General features: G+C 44.1%; 1 protein-coding gene across 1 annotated transcript; it reads right to left on the bottom strand.

The window, feature by feature from the left end:
• Window positions 1–286: 286 nt before the first annotated feature.
• NDFIP1 (Nedd4 family interacting protein 1) lies at window positions 287–18,844 on the bottom strand. Its single transcript, XM_062002813.1, has 10 exons — window positions 18,702–18,844; window positions 18,339–18,434; window positions 17,986–18,295; window positions 8,466–8,553; window positions 7,191–7,321; window positions 6,332–6,419; window positions 6,029–6,153; window positions 4,178–4,244; window positions 3,489–3,594; window positions 287–1,249 (listed from the first exon to the last, which is right to left on the bottom strand). Exons 1-9 carry the CDS (start codon window positions 18,842–18,844, stop codon window positions 3,491–3,493), a joined length of 1,152 nt encoding a protein of 383 aa, XP_061858797.1. The 3' UTR covers window positions 287–1,249; window positions 3,489–3,490.
• Between the last annotated feature and the right edge of the window lie 1,379 nt (window positions 18,845–20,223).

Genomic DNA, 20,223 nt, shown 5'->3' with positions numbered 1-20,223 from the left:
CAAGGCAGGTAAGTTATAGATGTGAAACTACAAAAAACATCCCAAAACCTCCCAAAATTGTACAGAACTGCTGTTTCCTGCCCTGCCAGACTGGCATCACGGACTGAGGTCTCAGAGTTTAGAAAGATGCTTCTGAAAAGGAAGACAGACACCGTGACGTGGAGATTCACGTTACACACCTTCTGTGGAAAAGCAATGAAGTTCCCAGAGATAACCTGCGTTTGTTATCAACAACCAGGTGCAATAAAGCATTGAGGCTGAATTAAACACTGCTCTACAGCAAAAATTGCTACATAAGTGACATTTATTAATGTTCTGCTCTATTTACAGTTTTAACATAGTAAAACTCCGAAGTGAATTACCACTTGGCAGGAAGCACAAGAGTGCACATTCAATCTACATGTATAACGCATCATAGTCTCTGCTAACACAAATTATAAAAGCAAGAATTACAGGTATGTTAGGAATTATCTCAAAAGTCCCAAGCCAAAGGAAAAAAACAAAAAAAAGGCCTTTGTTCTGGAAGGTACTTTTTTATACAAAGTTGCAACGTGATCTTTTATTTTTACACTACCAATGTGTACCGTGACAGTCCCTACAGTCCAAAAAGTAGGTAGTATGAAAGTAAAATATACTACAACATTGAGAAGATAGACTATTAAAAACTTAATACTTGTGCCACCTTCAAAACAATACTCTCCCCCAATGACACCTCACGAATCCGTCCCACGTTTCCATTCAGTCCCAGTTTAATCCTGGCTGGGTTTGGGCAGAGGAAGGGTGAGTAACCACGGCCTCCCACAGTAACCGCAGATCACCGCCAGATCAACATCCCCAGGCTGCCCAGGCAGGGGCAGAGCCCAGGCCTGCTCCTTGGCCAGGAGACAAAGCAAGCCTGGCCCCTGCCGGCTCTGGGGACTGGCTCGGGCTACCGACTTGGCTACAGAGACTATCTAGAAAAGGCTTTACGAGCACACCACAGACTCAACTGCAACAGCTTTTTCAAACATTAGCCACTAATGATTCAATGATTACAGAAGTCTGCATTATTAAAATTTTACACCTAGAAACAAATAGAAAGAAATGCTTCTCTTGGTTTTTTTCCAACAGTACGTTTGTTTATTTATTTCTTTTAAAGCAGGTGACTATTTTTTCTTCTTCTCCAGGGTCTTGATTCACTTCCTGCAGGTGTCCTGTTGCTTCTTGAGGGAGAATTCACTAATGCAGGAAGACATTTGCCAGAAACCATCTGTCAGAGGAGGATATTGAATATTGAAACTATAGTTAGATTGCTATTTTGGAAGACAGAAGGATGTCGTTCACAGAGTGCAGGATGTCTAACGGCTTGTGAAGTGCCTCACTACACAATGACACAACTCTAGCAAAATGCTCAATAGTTCTGTGTGTACTTTACAGTTCTGAAGGGTTAAAACTCCTGAGTGGAACACAGACACTAAACCAGGCAACACTCTTAGGAACACTGTCCTAAGGATGTGCAGGCGTGTGCAATGGCACTGCATCTGCACCACGGGAGCAGAATCTGACTCTGCCTTTCGTTGCTGCCTCCACCCAGGCTCACAATGAGTTTGGACCCTTCTGTCGGGTCTGAGAGCGACATCAGCTCTCACAAGCTGTTCAGCCAGAGATGCAGCACCAACCACCTACACTCATCACATGGCCACTGTGCTCTGCTGAGGTGCTGTGGGGATCCCGTCCCTCACTGCCACACACAGCCCCAACAGTGAGCACCAAGCTTTACATTCCATTCATTTGCACCAGTTAGTATTTTCTAGTTTGTACTGATTATTCCTCTCCTCCCTTCCCAATTTTCTAACAATTACCTCCATCTAAGATGAAAATGATCATTCACCGTGACCTTTTCATTATGTCCTACTGAGGAAATCTAATCTTAAGAACAACAATACACTGAAAATCCAAGTCTTCTGTGGTTTCCCTGCTCAGAACTTTGGAGATTTATTTTCAGGGGAAGTGTCCAAGTTGTAATACTTAGAAATTATTCTACACATTTATCTCAATATATCCAAGAGAGGGTGCTTTTTGAAAGCTCTAAAATGACAAAAAAAACCCAAACAAGTGGGAATTTTTAGGACGCCTACACCTCCATCCTCACAAACGACGTCTCTAAAACTGCAATTTCAAACTCCAAACAGGAAAAGACTGTGCAACAAGAAACAACACAGTTCCTTTAATAAATTAAAAATTAAGTCTCCATAAAGAAGCAAAATCAAAGTACTGTTTAGAGAGAACAAACTACATCTGACACAGCTGATGCTTCAACGCTCACGCTACGTGACCACGCAATTGGGGGAAATAAACCCTCTGGTGACTCAGCAGGAATTCGAGAGGATATTACAAATCCTGGAGGAGGTCATAAACCATAAATTTGTCAAACAAAACTGAAACACTTAAATAAATTGACTGAACTATTTTTACCCACTATCACCAGTGTAAACCTCAAGCTGGAAAACACTGCACAAAGCCCATTTTGTGTAGCACATTCTCACTGCAGATAAGAAATGAAGCAGGATTTTACGCCACTTGTAGCCTCTAACAAAAGGAAAGCACCTTTGGAAGAAAAAAATCAAGCCTTGGTTTTAAAACCTGACAAATGGAATGACCCCCAATTTAAAGCTGAGGTTTGTCTGGTTTCTTTATACCACTGTCCCAGCTGCAATTGCTTCAACCCTGTCTTGGGGAAACAGTGTTATTATGATATTTCTAAAGGGAGCATCATGTTGCACTCACCATCTGGGAAGCAACCTATTACAGGATTTCCTTCCCCTCTGGGAGGGACAGTTAATGCAGGGCCATTATCTGCTGTAAGCAGGAAATTATGCTGGAAGGGTTCAACTACTTAAGCCTCTTTCCTCAAAGTCCCATTAAGAAGGCAGCAACTAAGGTTGGGCCTTAAAGACTTTTAGGCATTAAGGTTCTGAAAGATATTCAGGAAGGACAGTGCGTTCAAGTATACGGAAGGGGCTCTCAAAGAGCAAAGGTGTGCAAGAGCTTAATTTCTTCAGGAACTTGGCAGAAAATTCAAACAGCATGCAAAATTCAGACAAATTGTTCTTTCTGGGACCTAAGCCAAAGACACTGGCACAACCTTCCAACAATATTTTGTGACCTTTACTCATGATTGGGACATACCACGTGTTTCAAGCATGTGATTTAGAGACACATTTGCCAAATACAGTGTAACACCAAGGGGTAGAGATTTTGTTCTTAAAATTCAAGTCATGGAATCTAATGAATATACAATTCCTCAAAAGCAAAAACTCAGGAGAAATGTTAAGTATGCCTCTGCCCCTCACTACATCTGGTCTCTGCAGCAACAGGAGCTGTGTCTAGGAAACCAAGAAATAAGTGTTTCATGCTGCCTTGTGTTGTAAAAATACTCAAGCCTGAAACAGTCAGCAAATAAGAGTTAAAACCAAAACACAACAAATTCAGGAAAGCACAAAGTTTACCTTTAGTAAATAAAGAGAACTCTGGTTCTGGAGAGAGTGGAGAAAGTATCTGGCATCTTCCTAACCTTTGCATAATTAATAAATCCTCTGAGAAACAGCAGAAAACCTAGACGGAGGAAACAGATTTGTCCAGTTAACACAGGTGTTGCTTCTTCAATTAGAGAGGAAGCAATTCAACTCCTCTTTACAGGTATGGATGCATCAACAATGCTGGGATGCACAAAGGCCAATTGAATACAAGGATTTTTGTTGGCATCAGTGATAACTAAATATTTCCATTTCAGGCAATCTCAAAAGGAAACTTTCCTTAGCCAATCTCAAATTTTTTGACTCCACAGGAGATCCAGCCACCACCAAAGGAGGAAAAATACAGACAGACCACAACCCACTGTTGGATTTAAGACACGAGAACAGATGAACCAGTTACTATGAATGCAAGCACCGTTCTCTTCTTGACTTCTTCTGGATGATAAATAGGATGCTGCCACCAAGAAATGATAACAAAAGGATAGTTCTTATGTGCACCTTTAAAACCCCGATGATGTTCATTAAGAGGACTACTATGAGGATTACCTTTCAGTTTTACATCTACACACATATGTCTTAATAGCCAGTAAAGTTACGCTCACAAAAGCCCTGATTGTCTTTACAGAGTTTCAAGCATGCATTACCTTTCAGCAAACACTTACCTAGTACAAGGAAGACCCACCACAGCCAATATTGCCCATCAAAGTAACCAGGAAAATAGGTGGAGAACTAAAAACACCAAAATATACAAGTTAGAGCACATGGAAATTTCTGAAGCCAAATCTATTCTCACCAATTTCAGCAGTAACCAGATCAAGCCTGCTGCGTACAAGAGCACTCACAGAATGCTACGCTTCATCAGCTGCACAGGCTGCAGGGAACAGGCTTTTATTTAAGGTTTTTCCACATACATCAGACCGACTCTAACCAAGGGGAATGGAATAGATTCTATACCCAACCGTGAACTCTTGCAGTCAGTGGAACAGAGAGACACTACTGGGCAAACGCTCCTAAGTATCCAGTAAGGCTGGATGATGTAGCAAATTAAATCCCCCTTGAAAAACAAATCCCAGATCTGTGGAAGACCTCTTACAAGATATTCTGTTGGGAAAATTACTGCCTCTTGAATGAGAGGCCTCAACACTATTACAGCACTAAAGGTCACCATGTCAGTTGTAAACACAGTACAATTTTTGTTTTCGTTCTACTCAAGTTTAAAAACCTAACAAAAGGTAAGCTTGTTATCAAAGATTACATTGAATCCACAGTTCAGGTCACTTGTTTCTGACCCACCTCTTAATGCAGCAAATAGCTCTTAACATCACTGTTACAGAAAGACTTCCAAAAATCTTAACTTTCTACCAAATAAGTTAAAAGACTCTGTATTTAGAAATTACAGTTCCAAAGAGAATAGTTATGAAGTGACATCCCTAATACTAATGTTCTCTGCTTCTACTTATGCACAGCTAACAAAATTTTTCTCTTGAAATTCAGAAGTTTGGCCTGGGACATCTGCATGCCACTTTCACAGACACCTTCTTTTCATGGGCTCCAAATAAAGCTTTTCTGATATTTTTTCACAGTCCCTGCAAAAAATAGTTTGACCTTTTATTTACTGCCCCAACTCCTTCCAGCATGAGCACATCTACTTTATAGGTTTTTGGGTTTTATTTTGCAAAAAGGCTTCTTTCTCCCCCTCTAAGTTTTAAGCACACTACATCAGCCTTTCTCGATCCCCTGGGCAGAGGTATGTGTTCAGAAGGGAAGTGGAAAATCTACATCCGGGCTCCCAGAACACTAAATAGTTCAGATCAGTCATCTCCTTCCTCTCCCTGAGCGATCTGCTGGAGAGGAGGAGCACAGTAGATATTTTAACAGCTTGGATATGCCCAGAGTTTACACGGAAATAAAACAAGGCGCAAAAATGTGCTTCCTCTCGATCCCCTCCTGCTTGTGCCGCAGACACTTCGCACCAGAGGGCACCAGCGGGCTTCTCCCACGGCGGCTGCCTCTTCCTCCAGAGAAAAAGCAGACATCACTCCTCCTCGTCTTAAACTTCCTATTTCCCTCTCCTCACGGGCAGCCCACATTTTACAGATTTGGGGGTTGTTTTGTTGTTGGTTTTTGTTTTATTTCAGAGGATCACTTAAGGAACACGTTACTGGAAAGAAACATCCGAGTGCTGGCAGCAGGGCTTGCTCTATGTGGGTAAATGTTCTACAGAGGTCAGATCACTGTTACTGTTCAACACACAAACACATCTTGACCCAATACAGTGGCTCTGTCAGAGAGTATAATCTTTATTCCCTTCTATTCCAATAATAATTCTCGCATATAAACAGGACAAAATGATGACAAAGCTCTGTTCTCAGTGAATAAGGGGCTCAAAATCTATTTCATTATAAACAGCTAAATTTAAAACTAGCTTCACTATAAGTGAAGATAAAAACGAGTTAAGGGGAAAAAAAAGAGTATCAGTGTCTATATACTTGTTTTTGCACCACACAACTTACCCTGACAATAAGGATCCACTTAATAAGAGACAGACCAAACCCAGAAATGGCCCCATATCGTCCTGCAGCTGAAGTAGTCAGACAGAAAGACAGGAAAAATCCAATCCAGTTGAAGAGGAATGCCACTGAGAAAGCAAGAGAAAAGCAGTAGGTCAAGCCCTCTTTCTATCACAAAGTAAAAAAAGAAAAGACATAAAACTGTTGCACACAGGTTCTTCCTGGTGCTACATAAACATACGTGAAAATAACTTCAGCTATTTCCGTCACTGCCTGAACAAAATGTAAGTTCCACCATGTACTTACTGAAGAAAGTTAGCATGAAAATGCCATCATTTCCTATCCTCAGCTGGTCAGTGTCATCAAAATCATCCCGTGTCACAAAGTCATCATCCTGCAAATCAACGGGAGGCAAGAGGTGGGTGAAATCCTAAATCTTACAAGGCTACAAATGCAAGCAGGAAAAATGTCTGCTTCTCATCCTGAGATGATGCAGGGCATGAACTTTTTAACTTGCTGGCAATACTTTTTAGGGTTTTAAGATAGTCAAGATCCAGAATGCTCTTGTTCTCACTGAAGAGTTCCCCTACTCATTAAAAAAAAAAAAAAAAACTTATCTCAGCAAGGAATTTGGCGTTTGTGAAGAGGTATAATGAGCAGTGGACATTTAATGTTAGCAGGGGTGGAGAAGAGGTTGAACAAGAGACAATGATAAAAAAAAGAAAAGAAATTTAAAAAAAACCCTGTTCTGACAGAACACTTTTATCATCCTTGGATCAGCTACACTGACCTCTGGAAAAATTAACTAAGCAGGAGTACCCAAGGTAGATATGCCAGTGGATGAACAATTAATCCTAGTCCCTTTTAAATAACTAACTAAAGCCACCAAATAAGCAGTGACAGTGCACACAGACAGAGCAGAGTGCCTCCGCCAGCCTGCCAAACTAATCTGAATAGCACATGCTGGAATTACTGAGGTGTCTCACATCAGCATAGCTGCCCAGGGGAAAATTAAAAACAAAAAACAAGCCACCAACCAAATCAGCCACAGAACTCTTGGGTGTGTAATATCACCATCCCAGAAAGCTTAAAGTAAAACAAAATAAAGTCATGACACTTGATGGGCAGAAGTTAAACCAGAAACAGAGCCAGCAAGCACACTCACCCTGCCAGGAACCAAGGGAATCGTGGCCTCAGCCTTGGTTCTCTCTGCCTCATCATAACTAGGCAGTGTTGTGGCCACGTTGTAAGATGGAGGCTTAGGAAATCCTGACTCATCCTTGTAGTCAAAATAAGCTTAAGAAAAAAAAAAAGATAAGTTATATGGAAGGGTAACTTTTCAGCTCCTTAAGAACACTGTCTTCAGAATGAGAAACGTTTCAGATGACTTCAAAAGACCCATCTGCCCCAGACTGTTGGCACCTGCCCCTTCTGACACCTCCCTTCTCCCTTTCTAGCCTCTTGCTGCCCCAAAACAGTAAGTGAAAAACATAGGAGCATCTTATCTAGAGTAATATGCAGAGCACCACTTCAACATGCCTGGCTGTACTCATTTTTAAGACCACGATACACAGTGTCTCTCCTGACTGCGGTCAACAGAAACAGTCACATTTTCAAATCCAAGTGAGTCAAAGAAGGATCACCATATGCCTCAGGCTCCTGGTGACCAGCTTTTCCAGAGAGAGATTCTAAATTGTTTTTTGATGGAAGGGAAAGAGATTGGAACAAAAAAAAAATCAAACATAGCATTTCTGATCCCCAGTCGCTGAGGAACCAGAGCTAATGGACATCTTCATCGTCAGTGTGCCACGGCAGGACATTCAAGGCAGCTTGAGAAACACAAACTTCTATCCAAAGCTGTCTGGTTGTTTGACAGTTTTATAGTATGCTGCATTTGATTCACAGACCTTATTTGAACAGTTGACTATGAAAGTTCTGGAGTGAAAAAAGAGAGGATTTACCTAAGCAAAAACACTCTGATAAACAACCAACACAAAACACGCTGTTTTGCTCTTGGTGACATGACAGTATGATGATTGACAAGTGGTACCATCCCTACAACCAAATCCTTAGTTACTGAAAACTCCAAGAAAAGTGAATTACTGAATCCCTTTTAAGTAACAAGTCCTTTCTGGAAGGAGCACAGCATCATACAAATGTCAAATATCAAGGTGGGAACTACAAATCCTCATAGCATTCTGACTTTTAACTGTCTTCCATCCACCGAGAACACAGAAATGTAACTCTAACACCACTCGATGGGATGACATCAGATGAATATAGCCAAAATGCACCTTCTAAACCACAAGTAACAATTTCTGGATCAATTCTGATCCTCTGCAGCCTTGGTAAGGATGCTGCAATGCCATCTGTCAATAAGGAGAACAATTAAGAACGAAAAGGAGAGCAAACCCAGCTATTTCCTTTCAGTTAAATTTACCTGTACTCTCGGCAGAAATGCTGCTGTAAGGAGGAGGGGCATCATTCACCACTGGTGCAGTCTCACCTGGCTCCTCTTCATTCTGCAGCTGAACAGACCGCCACACAAGAGAGGTTAGTGGGATTTCTCAAATTCTGTGAAATTACCCCTGTAGTTTCAATTGCACACAACCAACTCGTCTGAAGAAGAGTGTCCTACGGCACCGTGGGACATCCGGCCAGCAGCTCAACTTCCTGCCAAAGCACTCCCACTGGCAATGATCAATGTGCCATCTCAGCTGTAAGGCAGTTTTAAATCATACCCTCACACACCTGGACTTGGATAAGGCACGGCATACAACCTTTCAGTATCTTTTCATTTCCCTGGCACTGCCTGAGATCTCTCAGGTCACGCTGCTTAGGACCTGCAGCCGTACCAGTTTTAGTTGAGGGAATAGCAGGAGGCACCCAACAAAAGTTTCCATTGCTGCCTGTGGCTTTGCTAAGGAAGGGTTTTTTTCATGGGTACATTACATAATGATACACGTAAGCATGAATCTTGCCATTTCCCTCCAACCTTTCACACTGACTGAAAAGAGACAGTTTATTTTGTGCACTGTGCATCCCACAGGCTCCGTATAAATAACCACATAGCTTATCAAATATACAGCACCACTTGCACGAGGCAGGTAAGTAAACGCAGGCTTTGATCAGAGAAGCCAGCAATGCCAAGCCAGAAGCATTCAAACCAGAAGGCACCAGAAAGGAATTTACAAATCAGCTGCCATCTATTTTTTTTCTTCTATCTATATCTCATCAACAAAGAAATTGCATTTTGATGTAGAAAGACAACTCATTTCAAATACTCACCTTGAACTCAACCACTGCCTGAGCAGAGAGGTACTATCCTCTTCTGTAATCACCACCAAACAGCTGCAACTCCATAAGTTCTTAACATGCTCCTGAACTATGCTTCCTGCACATCCATGCTAATACTCTCAAAGTCATCCATGGTATTTTGCTCTCTTTCCTTTGTAGAGACATGTTGCCCTGTGAGTGCTTCCCAAGCAGTCTCTCACAGAAAGGGGTGAGGAGGGGGAGAGCAGGGGCAGGCCAAAACTTTTTCAGATGTTTTGAGTGCAATTTGTGAGATGTTTGCATTTGAACCACAGCTGCATGTCTGAACAGCAAGACACCCAAGTCCCACAAGCTCCCAAAGAGAGTGTGTGCTGTTTCCTTTTCTCTGCCACTAACCAGACAGCTGCAGTTGTCCATCAGTCAGCAGCACAACAGTGAGCACAGGCGAAGGAGTAACTGCCCTGTGCCCAGACACCACAACCCCGCTGGCCTGTCATCTCCTTGGCACGGAGGCTGCTGTCCTCCCCATCCTGTCAGCACAGCTTGCGTGCAACAGCTCCCTACAACAGTTATGTCAGAAAGGCTTTAAACTCCCCTTAAGCAGGTGTGCTTAACCTAGAAAGGTTTAAGTGACTTGGACTGGTAGGCAATGACACAAGCTGTTCTGCTGGCAGGTCCAAGAGGGGGAAAAAGGAAGAAACAGCACTGGAAAACACTGGAAAAAAAAATCAGCATGCCAGCGCCTGTACCATAACAACAGACCATCACAGATCTGGGACTTTGTTTTGCTGCCAGAAGATGATCACCTTGCTACTCTAATACCAGTCTCCATTCTCTCCCCATTAATATTTTCCAGACGGGGGAGGTGGAAAAAAAAAATAGAGGGAGATGGTCAGCCCCAAGCTTTCTGGGTAAGAACTCCTCACATAGTAGAAAGTTGAACCACTTTCTTGAAGGAGAAATTAATTAAGTGATCTGGATGAAAAATTAATCTATACTACACCAAGATGAACTCCTATCATCAATGCTGTGGCTGTCAGCGAGAGGTGTCTAAAAGGCTGTCCATGGCCAGATGTGAAACCACATGACACCAACTACCTGCAGCACCCCAGGAGTGGGGCTGCGAGGTGCACAAGGCAGAGGTGGCAGGTACCTGTCTGGGTAGCTGCAGCTTTAATTAGCCTCGGGGCACACAAGCAATTAACACGATGAGCTGCAGCAGCTCCTGGGACAGCAATGCATCTTGGAATGCATTCTTCATCTTTTTCAAACCAGCTAACTTAGCATGAGCCCTTACCAAGAAACAAAAATTATTTTACAAAGCCCATGGAGTTCAGTCATTAGAAGATAATGCAAAGTAACTTGTGAAGTAATTGCCTATTAAAAATAAGCTTTAGGAAAAAAATTAGCATTGCTGCAGAAATTCAAGAGCTGCCAGCACACAGCACGAAAGGGGCAGCCTAAGGGATAATCCAGTAAAATGCAGAGTCAAAGCAGTTAATTCAGTCTCTCCCAGCTTTTTGGTCCATTAATTCTCAGAAAATGCTCCTCCACACTTATTTGCAGTCTATCCATACAGATTCAATAGCTCTCCCCTGTTTTAATTCTGCCTATGCAGGACCTAGTCTATTAGCTAAGGAGGACAGGCTGTGACACACAAAGGATGCTCTCAGGGTACTGCATGCCCTGTATTACCTGGTGTCTTAGTGAGGGGGTGACAGAAATTAAAACCCTAACGTTTATAAGAAAAGATATATACAACCTAAAAGTACAATCACCAAGGAGAGGGAAGGAAGTCACTAGATGTGACAACACCAGACAAGATGAAACAAGAGAGATATAGTTGAGTGTAATATTAATTCTTATCACTGGAATCCTTACAAGGTTCTTCTGCCACTAGTAAAAAGAAACATTCTTACCATAATGTCATGTGGGAGAAAGCAAGTTGAACTTACTGCCGGTTTCAAACCATTACAATTCAGATAATGACACGAAGCATGCAGTTACTTTCTAAAGTTGAGCTAGAGGCTGTAGGAGGTATACAGTTATAGAAAAAAAGAAATTTCTTATAATGGACAAGGTACACAAATGCCTCCCAGCCTTTTTAATGATTCCAGACATCTAAAATTCAACTAAGTGCTTCTTACCAGAGCAGGAAGGGTTCATGTGACAGGATGAATGAGTCATCAGACTTCGTGTAGCCCAGCACCACTGCACAGCCCTCACCCTGCCCAGTCCCTCTGCCCTGGGCAGTGCTAGGCATGCACAGCCAGGCCACTGTCAGGAGGCCTCAGAACCTGGAGATCCTGACTAAAGCACTGTTTGGCTGAAGGCTGTTTTGCTGTGAGGTATTCTAGCTTAGATTCACTGAGGGATTTTAGCTTTTAAAGCATGACTCTTGTATTTGTGCCATTAAAAAAAACAGTCTTCACATCAATGCACACAGTTATTACAGCAACAGTTTGGCTGTGATATTTTTCACCAGATTGCTAAACCAACAGAAAGTTGCCTGGTAGAACAAAGTAGGACCCAGGGATATTTATTTTCCAAAAATCACAATCAGAAGTTTAGCTTCAACCAAGACAGATCTGTCTGCCACTTCCCCCTCCTTGAGACACATCACGTGTAAATACACACAGCTCAGCAGCAGTAAAGCTCAAAACTTACAAAACATTTTGAAATATTTCCATGTAAAGTTTGAAGAAAGTATCTCCAATAAATGTATTTATTAATTCTTCCAATATTTTAAACTTCACACAAGGGCTACTGAAACAGTTGGGGATTCTTTTTTTTAATCTCCTTTTGCCTCAAATCCTTAGGCTGCATGCAAATAGTCTTTAACTAAATCAGCATGACTACAAACTTTCCCTTAGCAATAGATCACCAGTAACATATTAACTCAGCCAAATATCATCAATGCTTACTGCATTTTGGTTCTTAGTTTATGTTCTGGCACATAAGGTAGAAGTGCACAGAAATCCCACAGAGGAATTCTAGAATGAAGACAACCCTAAGAGCTCATTTTTGCTGGGACCATGGTTTCTCTGAGATTTCAAAAAGGTAGACGGGAGAAAGAGAGGCAGTGACAGGAGTGATTTTTTCAGAACAATGAAATCATAACCCTTGCAAGCCAAATATTAAAAATAAATAAAACCAAGTATGACTATTAAATTTGAGAGTCTTCCAGCAAAGAAACAGCCTGTCCACAGAAAAGTTATGCTTCATTCTCATTGCAATACCTCTTACTTTTCTCCTTCCATTATCTGTGGCCTTTCGGAAGCAAATGAAGGTGGCTGCCAACTTTGAAGGAAGAGAATTACTTTTATTGCCTTACACCTCGCTTTGAACATAACACGATTTGAAATCCTCACTTTTGCCCAATGCTGTTGCAGAAGCCTAGAACTTAGTATCAACTTATTAATCAGCAGGAATAATTAGAAGCTATTAAACAAGTCAACCCACGTGCATGAGCCCTCTCCTTTAAGAGCAAATAGCTGCTTTCTCCCGTAGACACTTCCAGCTCTGTTAACCCAAGGAGCACAGCAGCCCTGAACAGGTGTTCGCCCCCCCCCCCCCCACCCTGCAGGAACTGGTGCTCCGGGGCCAGCTGTGCCGTGTGCCTCTTAGAGGACATTCTCGGTGCCCACACTGCCTGAGCAAACCCTACCCTGCCTTCACCATGCACCAGCAGATGCTGATCCTCCTGCCCAAGCTTCACAGCAGGGAACCAATTCTGCCCAGGCCCTGAGCACAGCCCAGCTCTGGGGCACAACCTCCGGAGGTCTCCGCCACCTTCACTTAAATAAAGGACTGAAAAACGTGCCTCCACTGCCTCTTTACAAAGCTCTTTTTTTACCCCGAGCTGGAAAAGCTCCCTGTCACACAGTGGTACGCACAGAGCAAGGACCAGAGACCAGCAGCAGCATCTGTCTGAATGGTGTGTTTGCAACCACCCTCCCAGCTACCAAGGTAAAAACACAAATAAAAACGTATTTTATGTCCATCAAAACACAACTCATGCTCATGAGGATGTTCCTCTTCACTGACTCACTGCAGTTAACAGCCTGACAACGTGGAAATACACCTCTGTCCTAGGAAAGACACTGATCTAATTCCCTTACCTCTGCTGAAATGGGGAATTATATTGGGCTGGTGAGATTGTAACCAAGCACTTGGGCCAGCACAAACCTGTGCCTACGGACTGACCTTAGATTTGAGTGTTCAAGGTTGGAAGAAGTAGGTTAAAATCTTAGATAGTAGTTTAATTTCACACACCTCACAGAGTAAGGCCTTACTGTAATGTTTAGGACCATATTAACATTTATCTGGACATTAAGACACCACAGAAAGAATTCTGGATTTTAAAAGAATTTAAAATACCGAATTTTTCATTGTCATGTGAAGAAGGTTAAACATCTTCAATGAAAAACAGAAAAGTCCATTGTGCCACCAAATATGAAGTTTGGGTATTTCACAAGAAGAGGCAGAAACAAAATGAATGGATACAACTTGGTATTGCTTTTTTTCTCATTAGTTCAAAGAATGGTAAAGAATCAGAATTCACACACAGAGGGAACTTTTGCTACTTGCTTTCACTATGGCTGCTTTTAAAACATTATGCCAAGTCAAGGTAAACAGGTACCACATCTCCTGTGAGCCACTTAACAACCTGAAAGACTAAGGGATTGTTCCTAGATCTGCTTCCCAGATGGGGTTTTGGAGCCTCACTGAATTTTAAGGATGACAGAAAATTCACCAAAGAAGCCTGATTAAGAGTGCAATACAACTCTGATACCTGAGATAATATTTTATTTAAAAGTTTGCATGCAAGGCTATGTTCTCCTGTTACATGAGCTACACGATGACACGGGACTGCTTCTGTTTCACTGCCGTTCCCAAGTCCTTTGAGTTTCAGGAATGGAATATATTTTAATTCTAGAATTACTTTTTCCCATAGAGTGACTAAAACCTTGCAAACTCACCTGATGCATACGGTTGCCTACAGAAGCAGTTGTTTCAGGATAGAAAAATGAGACCTGAGTCACCCAAACACATATCAGACTGGAGACAGGGCAGCTTCAGGCTGTACAAGGGGCCTGAGTTTATTCTGCAACTTTTTTTCAAGTCTTTACTGGTTTTATGTCAATGGACAGTACCATTCTCCTTGCCTGAATACAAAAAGGCAAAAAAAAAAAAAAGTGAAAACAGACTACCCTGGTTCTTACCAGCCTAATCAGCTGCCTGTATCTTTAACAAGCACATCTGCAGGCTACCAGAATCTCTGAAAGGAAACAAATAGCCATTGACATCACTAATTCTAACTGCTGACACTAGAAGATTGGGTATATTCTCATCTTTTAGTTTTGATCTGTGTGCCTATTTCAACAGAAAAATTAAATATATGCTTAAGGCAAGCACAAGGTAGCAACTGACATCAGTCTCCCAGTTCCCCTTGAGCCTTCCCAGATATTAAGCCCTGTGGTCCTCCGTGGATTTAAACTGTATTCACACTGTACCTTCAGTTCTTTTACAGTTTCACCAGAAGAAAACCAAGTAAATGGAAAAAATCTTTTTGCCTTATTGTTTCCCATAGACACCTCCCCCTTAAGAAATGATTCATGATCCATGGGAGCCTTCAGCAAGGGGAACAGGAAGAGGTATCACTTTAAAAGAAGTAAGTCTTCATTATTTAACACACCCACCATTTTCTAGGTGCGTTTACATTACTAATATATATCACATATATTTTCAAATGCTTCAAGTTAAAAGCGTGCTTCTCTCAACATACAATATAAATAAACCTATTAAAAGCCTGCCTGTTTTCTCCGGAACAGAGGCCAGTTTCTATTTTAAGGACGACACATAGTGCTGCCACAGAACTCACGATCAAAAGGCTTTAATCCACTTAATCCTAACAACATCCCTGTATAACTTTCCCAAAGGCAGGTCTAAATGACAACAGCCTCCCAGCATCCTTTTTGGGACACAGCAGCACGCAGAATAACGACACCAGAGTGTGCCATGGCCTTCCTTCCTCCCTCCCTCCCTCTCAAACATCTCCTGTTCCCACCTCCAGCAAGCACAGCCTCATCACCAGGCCTGGGGAGGACCCAAACACTCACCCTACCCAGCTCCTGCTCACTGCCCCAGCCCATTCTCCTCACAGAAAGGGGCTGGGGGGGGAGCCAAGGTCCTTTCTCTGGAGTTTTACCTTTATTCTTCATCAAGCTGCACTTCTTCAGTGTATTAGGCCAGACTGCCACATCATCCAAAAGCATCATCACAGGCTATTTTTTATCCGATTATCTAATGCCTGAACAAAGCGCAAGAGCTAGAAAGTTAGCTTTAAAAAATAAATCCTATGCCATCGAATACCTGTTTAACACAGCATGTACTGTGAAGGGACAGGGGCTGGGAGGCTGCAGCAGGTGCAGGGCTCAACCCCACCTGCAGCAGCACAGGCTGAGAAAGAGGGTGGAATCAGAAACACACAGGTTTCAAACAAAACTGTCTATTTCTGTTGTTCTCAGATGGTCCTCGTTAACAATCACCTTTTTCTCTGAATATACACACACTCAGGGAATCCTATAAACATTCCACACATTCAAATAGCACCCACACCTCAATAGTGCTGCTCCTACACTAGTACCACTTCCCTGAAAAGAAGTCACACTGCCCTGGCACGCTTGGACGGTACAACACACTCATCTGTACAGGAACCACCTAGTTACATGACAAATGCCACCAATGCTTTACTCCCCTCCCTCACTGCCTCATAATCCAGTAATTTAAGATTAAATGAGTTTGTTGTAGATTTCTACAGGCTACCTCTACTTACTGGATCCTGCATTCAGATCCAGCCCTTACAGTTATCAGTTCACTATAAGATTGTCTTCCTTGACGCTTGGTATGTTCGTTCATTGTACATTCAGATACACAAGGAGTTTCAATGTATGGAAAAAAAATGACGCATTTGATGCTAGAGATTCTCGCACCCTCTCATCTCCTCTTCACCTAAACACCAACTCTGCATCTTTAGTCTCAGAGCTTGCAGGGCTTTTTTTGGAGCAATGCAAGCACCAGGAGACAGTTCAGCACAACAATGTGAAAAGCAGGGTTCTAGCAGAGGGCAAGGGGGGAAAAAAAAAGCAATTTCTAAACAGCTACACAAAAGTAGGTATATTTAGGTGTGAGTTTCTGATTCTGCACTCCAGTTACACCAGTTGTTTCACTGGGCCTCCATTATCTGTTTGCGTTCATCGGTATAAATTCCCTGGGGCACTGCCTGCCTCCCTAATCTCTGCAGCACCAGGCAGAGTTTCGCTCTACAGCAACAGCGATGTCTGCTATGTGTCTGTCAGTGAGTTCGCAGGGTCTGGTGAAACAACAGCTTTACACATTTCTCTTTAAGGAAATCAGGATTGTGCATATCGGTCAGGTATGGAGCCTCTGAAGAGCAACGAAACAGTGTCCTTCAGCACATTTTGTCACCTGTCTCCACAGGCTCACAGCGATGGGACACAAAGCTAGGTCCCCTCATAAAACACATTTGTTAAGACATTTGTCAGGGTCAACGCCAACAGCAGAATTCTGATGGGAAAGGCAATTAGCAAAGAGACCTAGTTATCTGTACCTACCATTTCCAAGAACAACAGACTTCTCTTCATAAGTGAACACATCTGTTTTGCACAGAACAGGAAAAAAGAGTCTAAGTTTTACTTAAGCTTTTACATTTCTAGTATGTGAAAAAAACAAGAGACCTCCAGCTGTAATTATGAGAATATTCTATCCCAGTGGGAAGATGCATGTTGCACTCTAAAGAATGAGCCTACCCTGTCTGAAAAATGCTACCAAAGCAGTCACGATACAGTGGTTTCTTACAAGTTAAAACGGGAAAGAGCTGTGAGATGTTTTGAGGGATTTCTCCTCTAAGTAAGGAAGTCTCCATGTCAGAAACTGGTGCCTGCAGGAACTGGGTCACACAGTGGGGTCCAACCAATCCCGAATTCCTTCCTTGAGGCTAAGGATCCAGACAAAAGACAAAACATATCCTTTCCTTCAGGAGGCAGGGAAGAACAACTCCAAATTTACAGAGGAGCTCTTTAAGGACACTCGGAGTCAGAGGGGACCAAAGGTGAAATATGAAATAAAATTAACGGTAATCTCAAGGCAATACAGAACAAGTTTGCTCCACGGGAGAGGTCAGGCCAAGTTCGCTGGGGGCTGGAATTGGCAGAGGCCACAGGGCAGGAGAGGAACACAACAGACAGGGCCAGCGCCCTGTGCACAAGGTCGCTCCGGCCCCTCTGTCGCACGGCGAGGCCGGCTACGGGAGCGGACAGACGCAAGGCCCCGGAACCGGCAGGGAACCGCTGCGGGGCCCAAGCGCGGCTCGGCCCAGCCCGGCCACTGGCGGGGCCCACCGCGGCCCAAAGGGCAGCCCAGGCCTCCGCCCCGGGCGCTGCCACCGCCAGAGGCCGCGGGCCTGGTCCCGCCCCGCGCTCCCTCTTCCCCGCAGAGGGACAACGGCCCCCGCAGGCCCGTGCCCGCCCGCCGACCCGGGCGACGCCCACCCTCGGCCCCGGGCCTCGGCGGGAAGGAGGGGCAGCGGCAGCGCCCCCCGCCCCACAACGCAGCCCCGGCGCGGCCTAGGGAGCCGCAGCGCCCGCCCGCTGCCCCCTCACCTGCTGGTACCGGCCACTGCTGGGCTCGGCGGCCGCGGCCGCCATGGCGCTCAGCGGGACGAGGACGAGAGGGCGGCGGGGCGGAGCAGGGGGCTCGGCGGCGGCGCTGCCCGGCCGCCTCCCGACGGGCGCTGCGGAGGCCGAGGTGGCGGCAGCCGGGTAGCTCCTCACGCGGGCGCCGCTCCCTCCCTCCCCCGTTACGGTCGGGCGCGCCCGCCTCTCGCCCCGCCCGCCGGGCCGCCCCGCCGGGCCGGGCAGGAGACTGCGTCCAGCCGGCAGCACGAGCCGTGTCGGGGCGGTCCCGCGGGTGCTCGAAGGACGATCAAAGCCAGGCTGCAGCTAGCCGCTTTTGCCCGGCGTAGGACCCTGAGGTCGAGCGGGGGGACTCGGTGCACCGCAGCCCGCGGGGAGGCTGCGGGCCGGCAGCACGATCGTAGCAGTTGTGGGAGCTGCAGAAAAAACCCCACAAGCTTGCGCACTACATACGTTAAACGTTATGAAACATCATGTGTAATTATTCAGAGTGAAAGCTTCCACAGAAACCATTAAAGAAACTCTGAGAGTCAGAAAATTGATGTAAGTCTGTGTTGAAAAACAGCGGTGCCTCGGCGAGGACCTGTGTGGGTCAGCACATACACTGATGGCACGGTCATGAGCCATGTTAGCCCAGGCCTGGTCACATATATCCATGGCCTGTCCCACTCCCAGCACCACACTGTTGTGCCGACACGTGCCCGTGCCACCATTCCCCGCTGTGTGCCCGTGTGGGCAGAGAAGAGGCCTGCAACATGCTGCACTGCAGCTGAAGCAAACAGGAGATGTTGGCCAACTCCTCCAAAGGTGCCATCAGATACTTCATATCCACGCAAAGCAGATGGCATTGCAGACTTGAAATCTCATTCCAAAAGAAGCACAGGCAGGAAACCACGCAGAGACAGAAGTGTGCTTATTCAGAGAGGTTTTGCGTTGAATGTTACATCGCTTAGGTGACTTTACCGCTTTATTTCCTACGTGCGCACTTCAGCTATAGTCAAGTTTGTAGGAAACTGTCCATATCGGTCCCTTAGGCTGATGAGACTTAAATATATCAGCTTTAGGATGAGGAAGGCTGAATCAGCCCTGCTTGGATTCCAAGCTGCAAATTCAGAGTGTCACAAGCATTTAAACCTAAGGACATGGCTTTGAACTGTATACTCAGTCACAAATATGTGCCTTAATGCTCATCATTCAGTACCATAATCAGACTGGATTTTTTTTTCCCCGTGTTCTGTTTTCACAGGACTAGATATTCCACTCCTGTCTTAGCAAGATGAATGAACATCATAGTTCTCATGTTGAAGGAGAAATGCTGGAGGCACAAGGAGAATGCAGGTTTCTTGCAACAGATACCTCTGAAGGAGCTGGAATGAGGGCTGCAGGCACTGACAGACTGGTTTCACCCTCCACAAGAGTCTCAGTTTGCATTAAGAATCCCCCTACAGTAAGATGCTGTCCTGCTGACAGGCATGGACTTACTTGCTGTTGAGGTGGGATTATATTTCTAAGTAAGGCTGTGGCCACAGTGGTAATTAGCTGTACACTGATTGACTTGGACATCCTAGAGACTAAAATAAGAAGCAACCTGGACATGTCCTCAGAAAAGATGCTGGAATGTATCCTGAATACATGGTGAAGCAGTTTGCATTGAAGCCATTTTGGGCCCAGCTGGAGACAAATCACCACTTAATCAGACCATCTCGTCCAAGGAAGACTAATTTGGGGGGGTTAATGGCAATTTCTTCCAGCTGCTTTCTGTGTATTTGTTGTATTTTCTTAGGTGGAGAAGCTCTGTAGAAAGACGATGCTGTGGTTACATCGCATGACTGGTTCTGCTTTCATTTCCCATGTGGTTTTAGGCAAATCACTTCATGCCTCCGTGTTTTTTGACTTTTCCTCCTTCTCCCCAGAGATGTTCTAAAGCTTGAAGTCATTGCTTTTTAGTGACTTTGGCACAGGATATGCCGTGAAAGTGTTTGAAAGTAATTGGAAGGATTACAGTACAGTGAGTCTTCTGAAATCCCAGCACCGTGCAAGTGTTCTTTTAATTATTATGTATGACTGAGCAAGAAAGGGAACTATTTTAGTCTACACTGTGTAATAAATATTGAACTCCAAATGCTAATATGCCTCCAAGACAGGGGATTTAACATTAGACTAGTAAGAAATAAGCAGAACATCTAAACTAGATCTTTTTTCTAA

The sequence above is a fragment of the Colius striatus genome, chromosome 9, assembly GCF_028858725.1.
Source record: "Colius striatus isolate bColStr4 chromosome 9, bColStr4.1.hap1, whole genome shotgun sequence".
NCBI classification, from domain to species: domain Eukaryota; kingdom Metazoa; phylum Chordata; class Aves; order Coliiformes; family Coliidae; genus Colius; species Colius striatus.
The sequence above is the reverse complement of the archived record's forward strand: the minus strand, read 5'-3'. Positions and strand labels throughout refer to the sequence as shown.

Bases quoted from the DNA above. Each gene is read 5' to 3' on its own strand.
- NDFIP1 (XM_062002813.1), bottom strand. From the start codon at position 18,844: ATGAAGTATCTGATGGCACCTTTGGAGGAGTTGGCCAACATCTCCTGT. The intron at 18,296-18,338 runs GCAAAAGCGGCT...TCGTCCTTCGAG, and splicing joins ACCTCAGGGTCCTACGCCGG to CACCCGCGGGACCGCCCCGA. The intron at 4,245-6,028 runs GTAAGTTGTGTG...TGGTGTTTTTAG, and splicing joins AGTGGATCCTTATTGTCAGG to TTCTCCACCTATTTTCCTGG.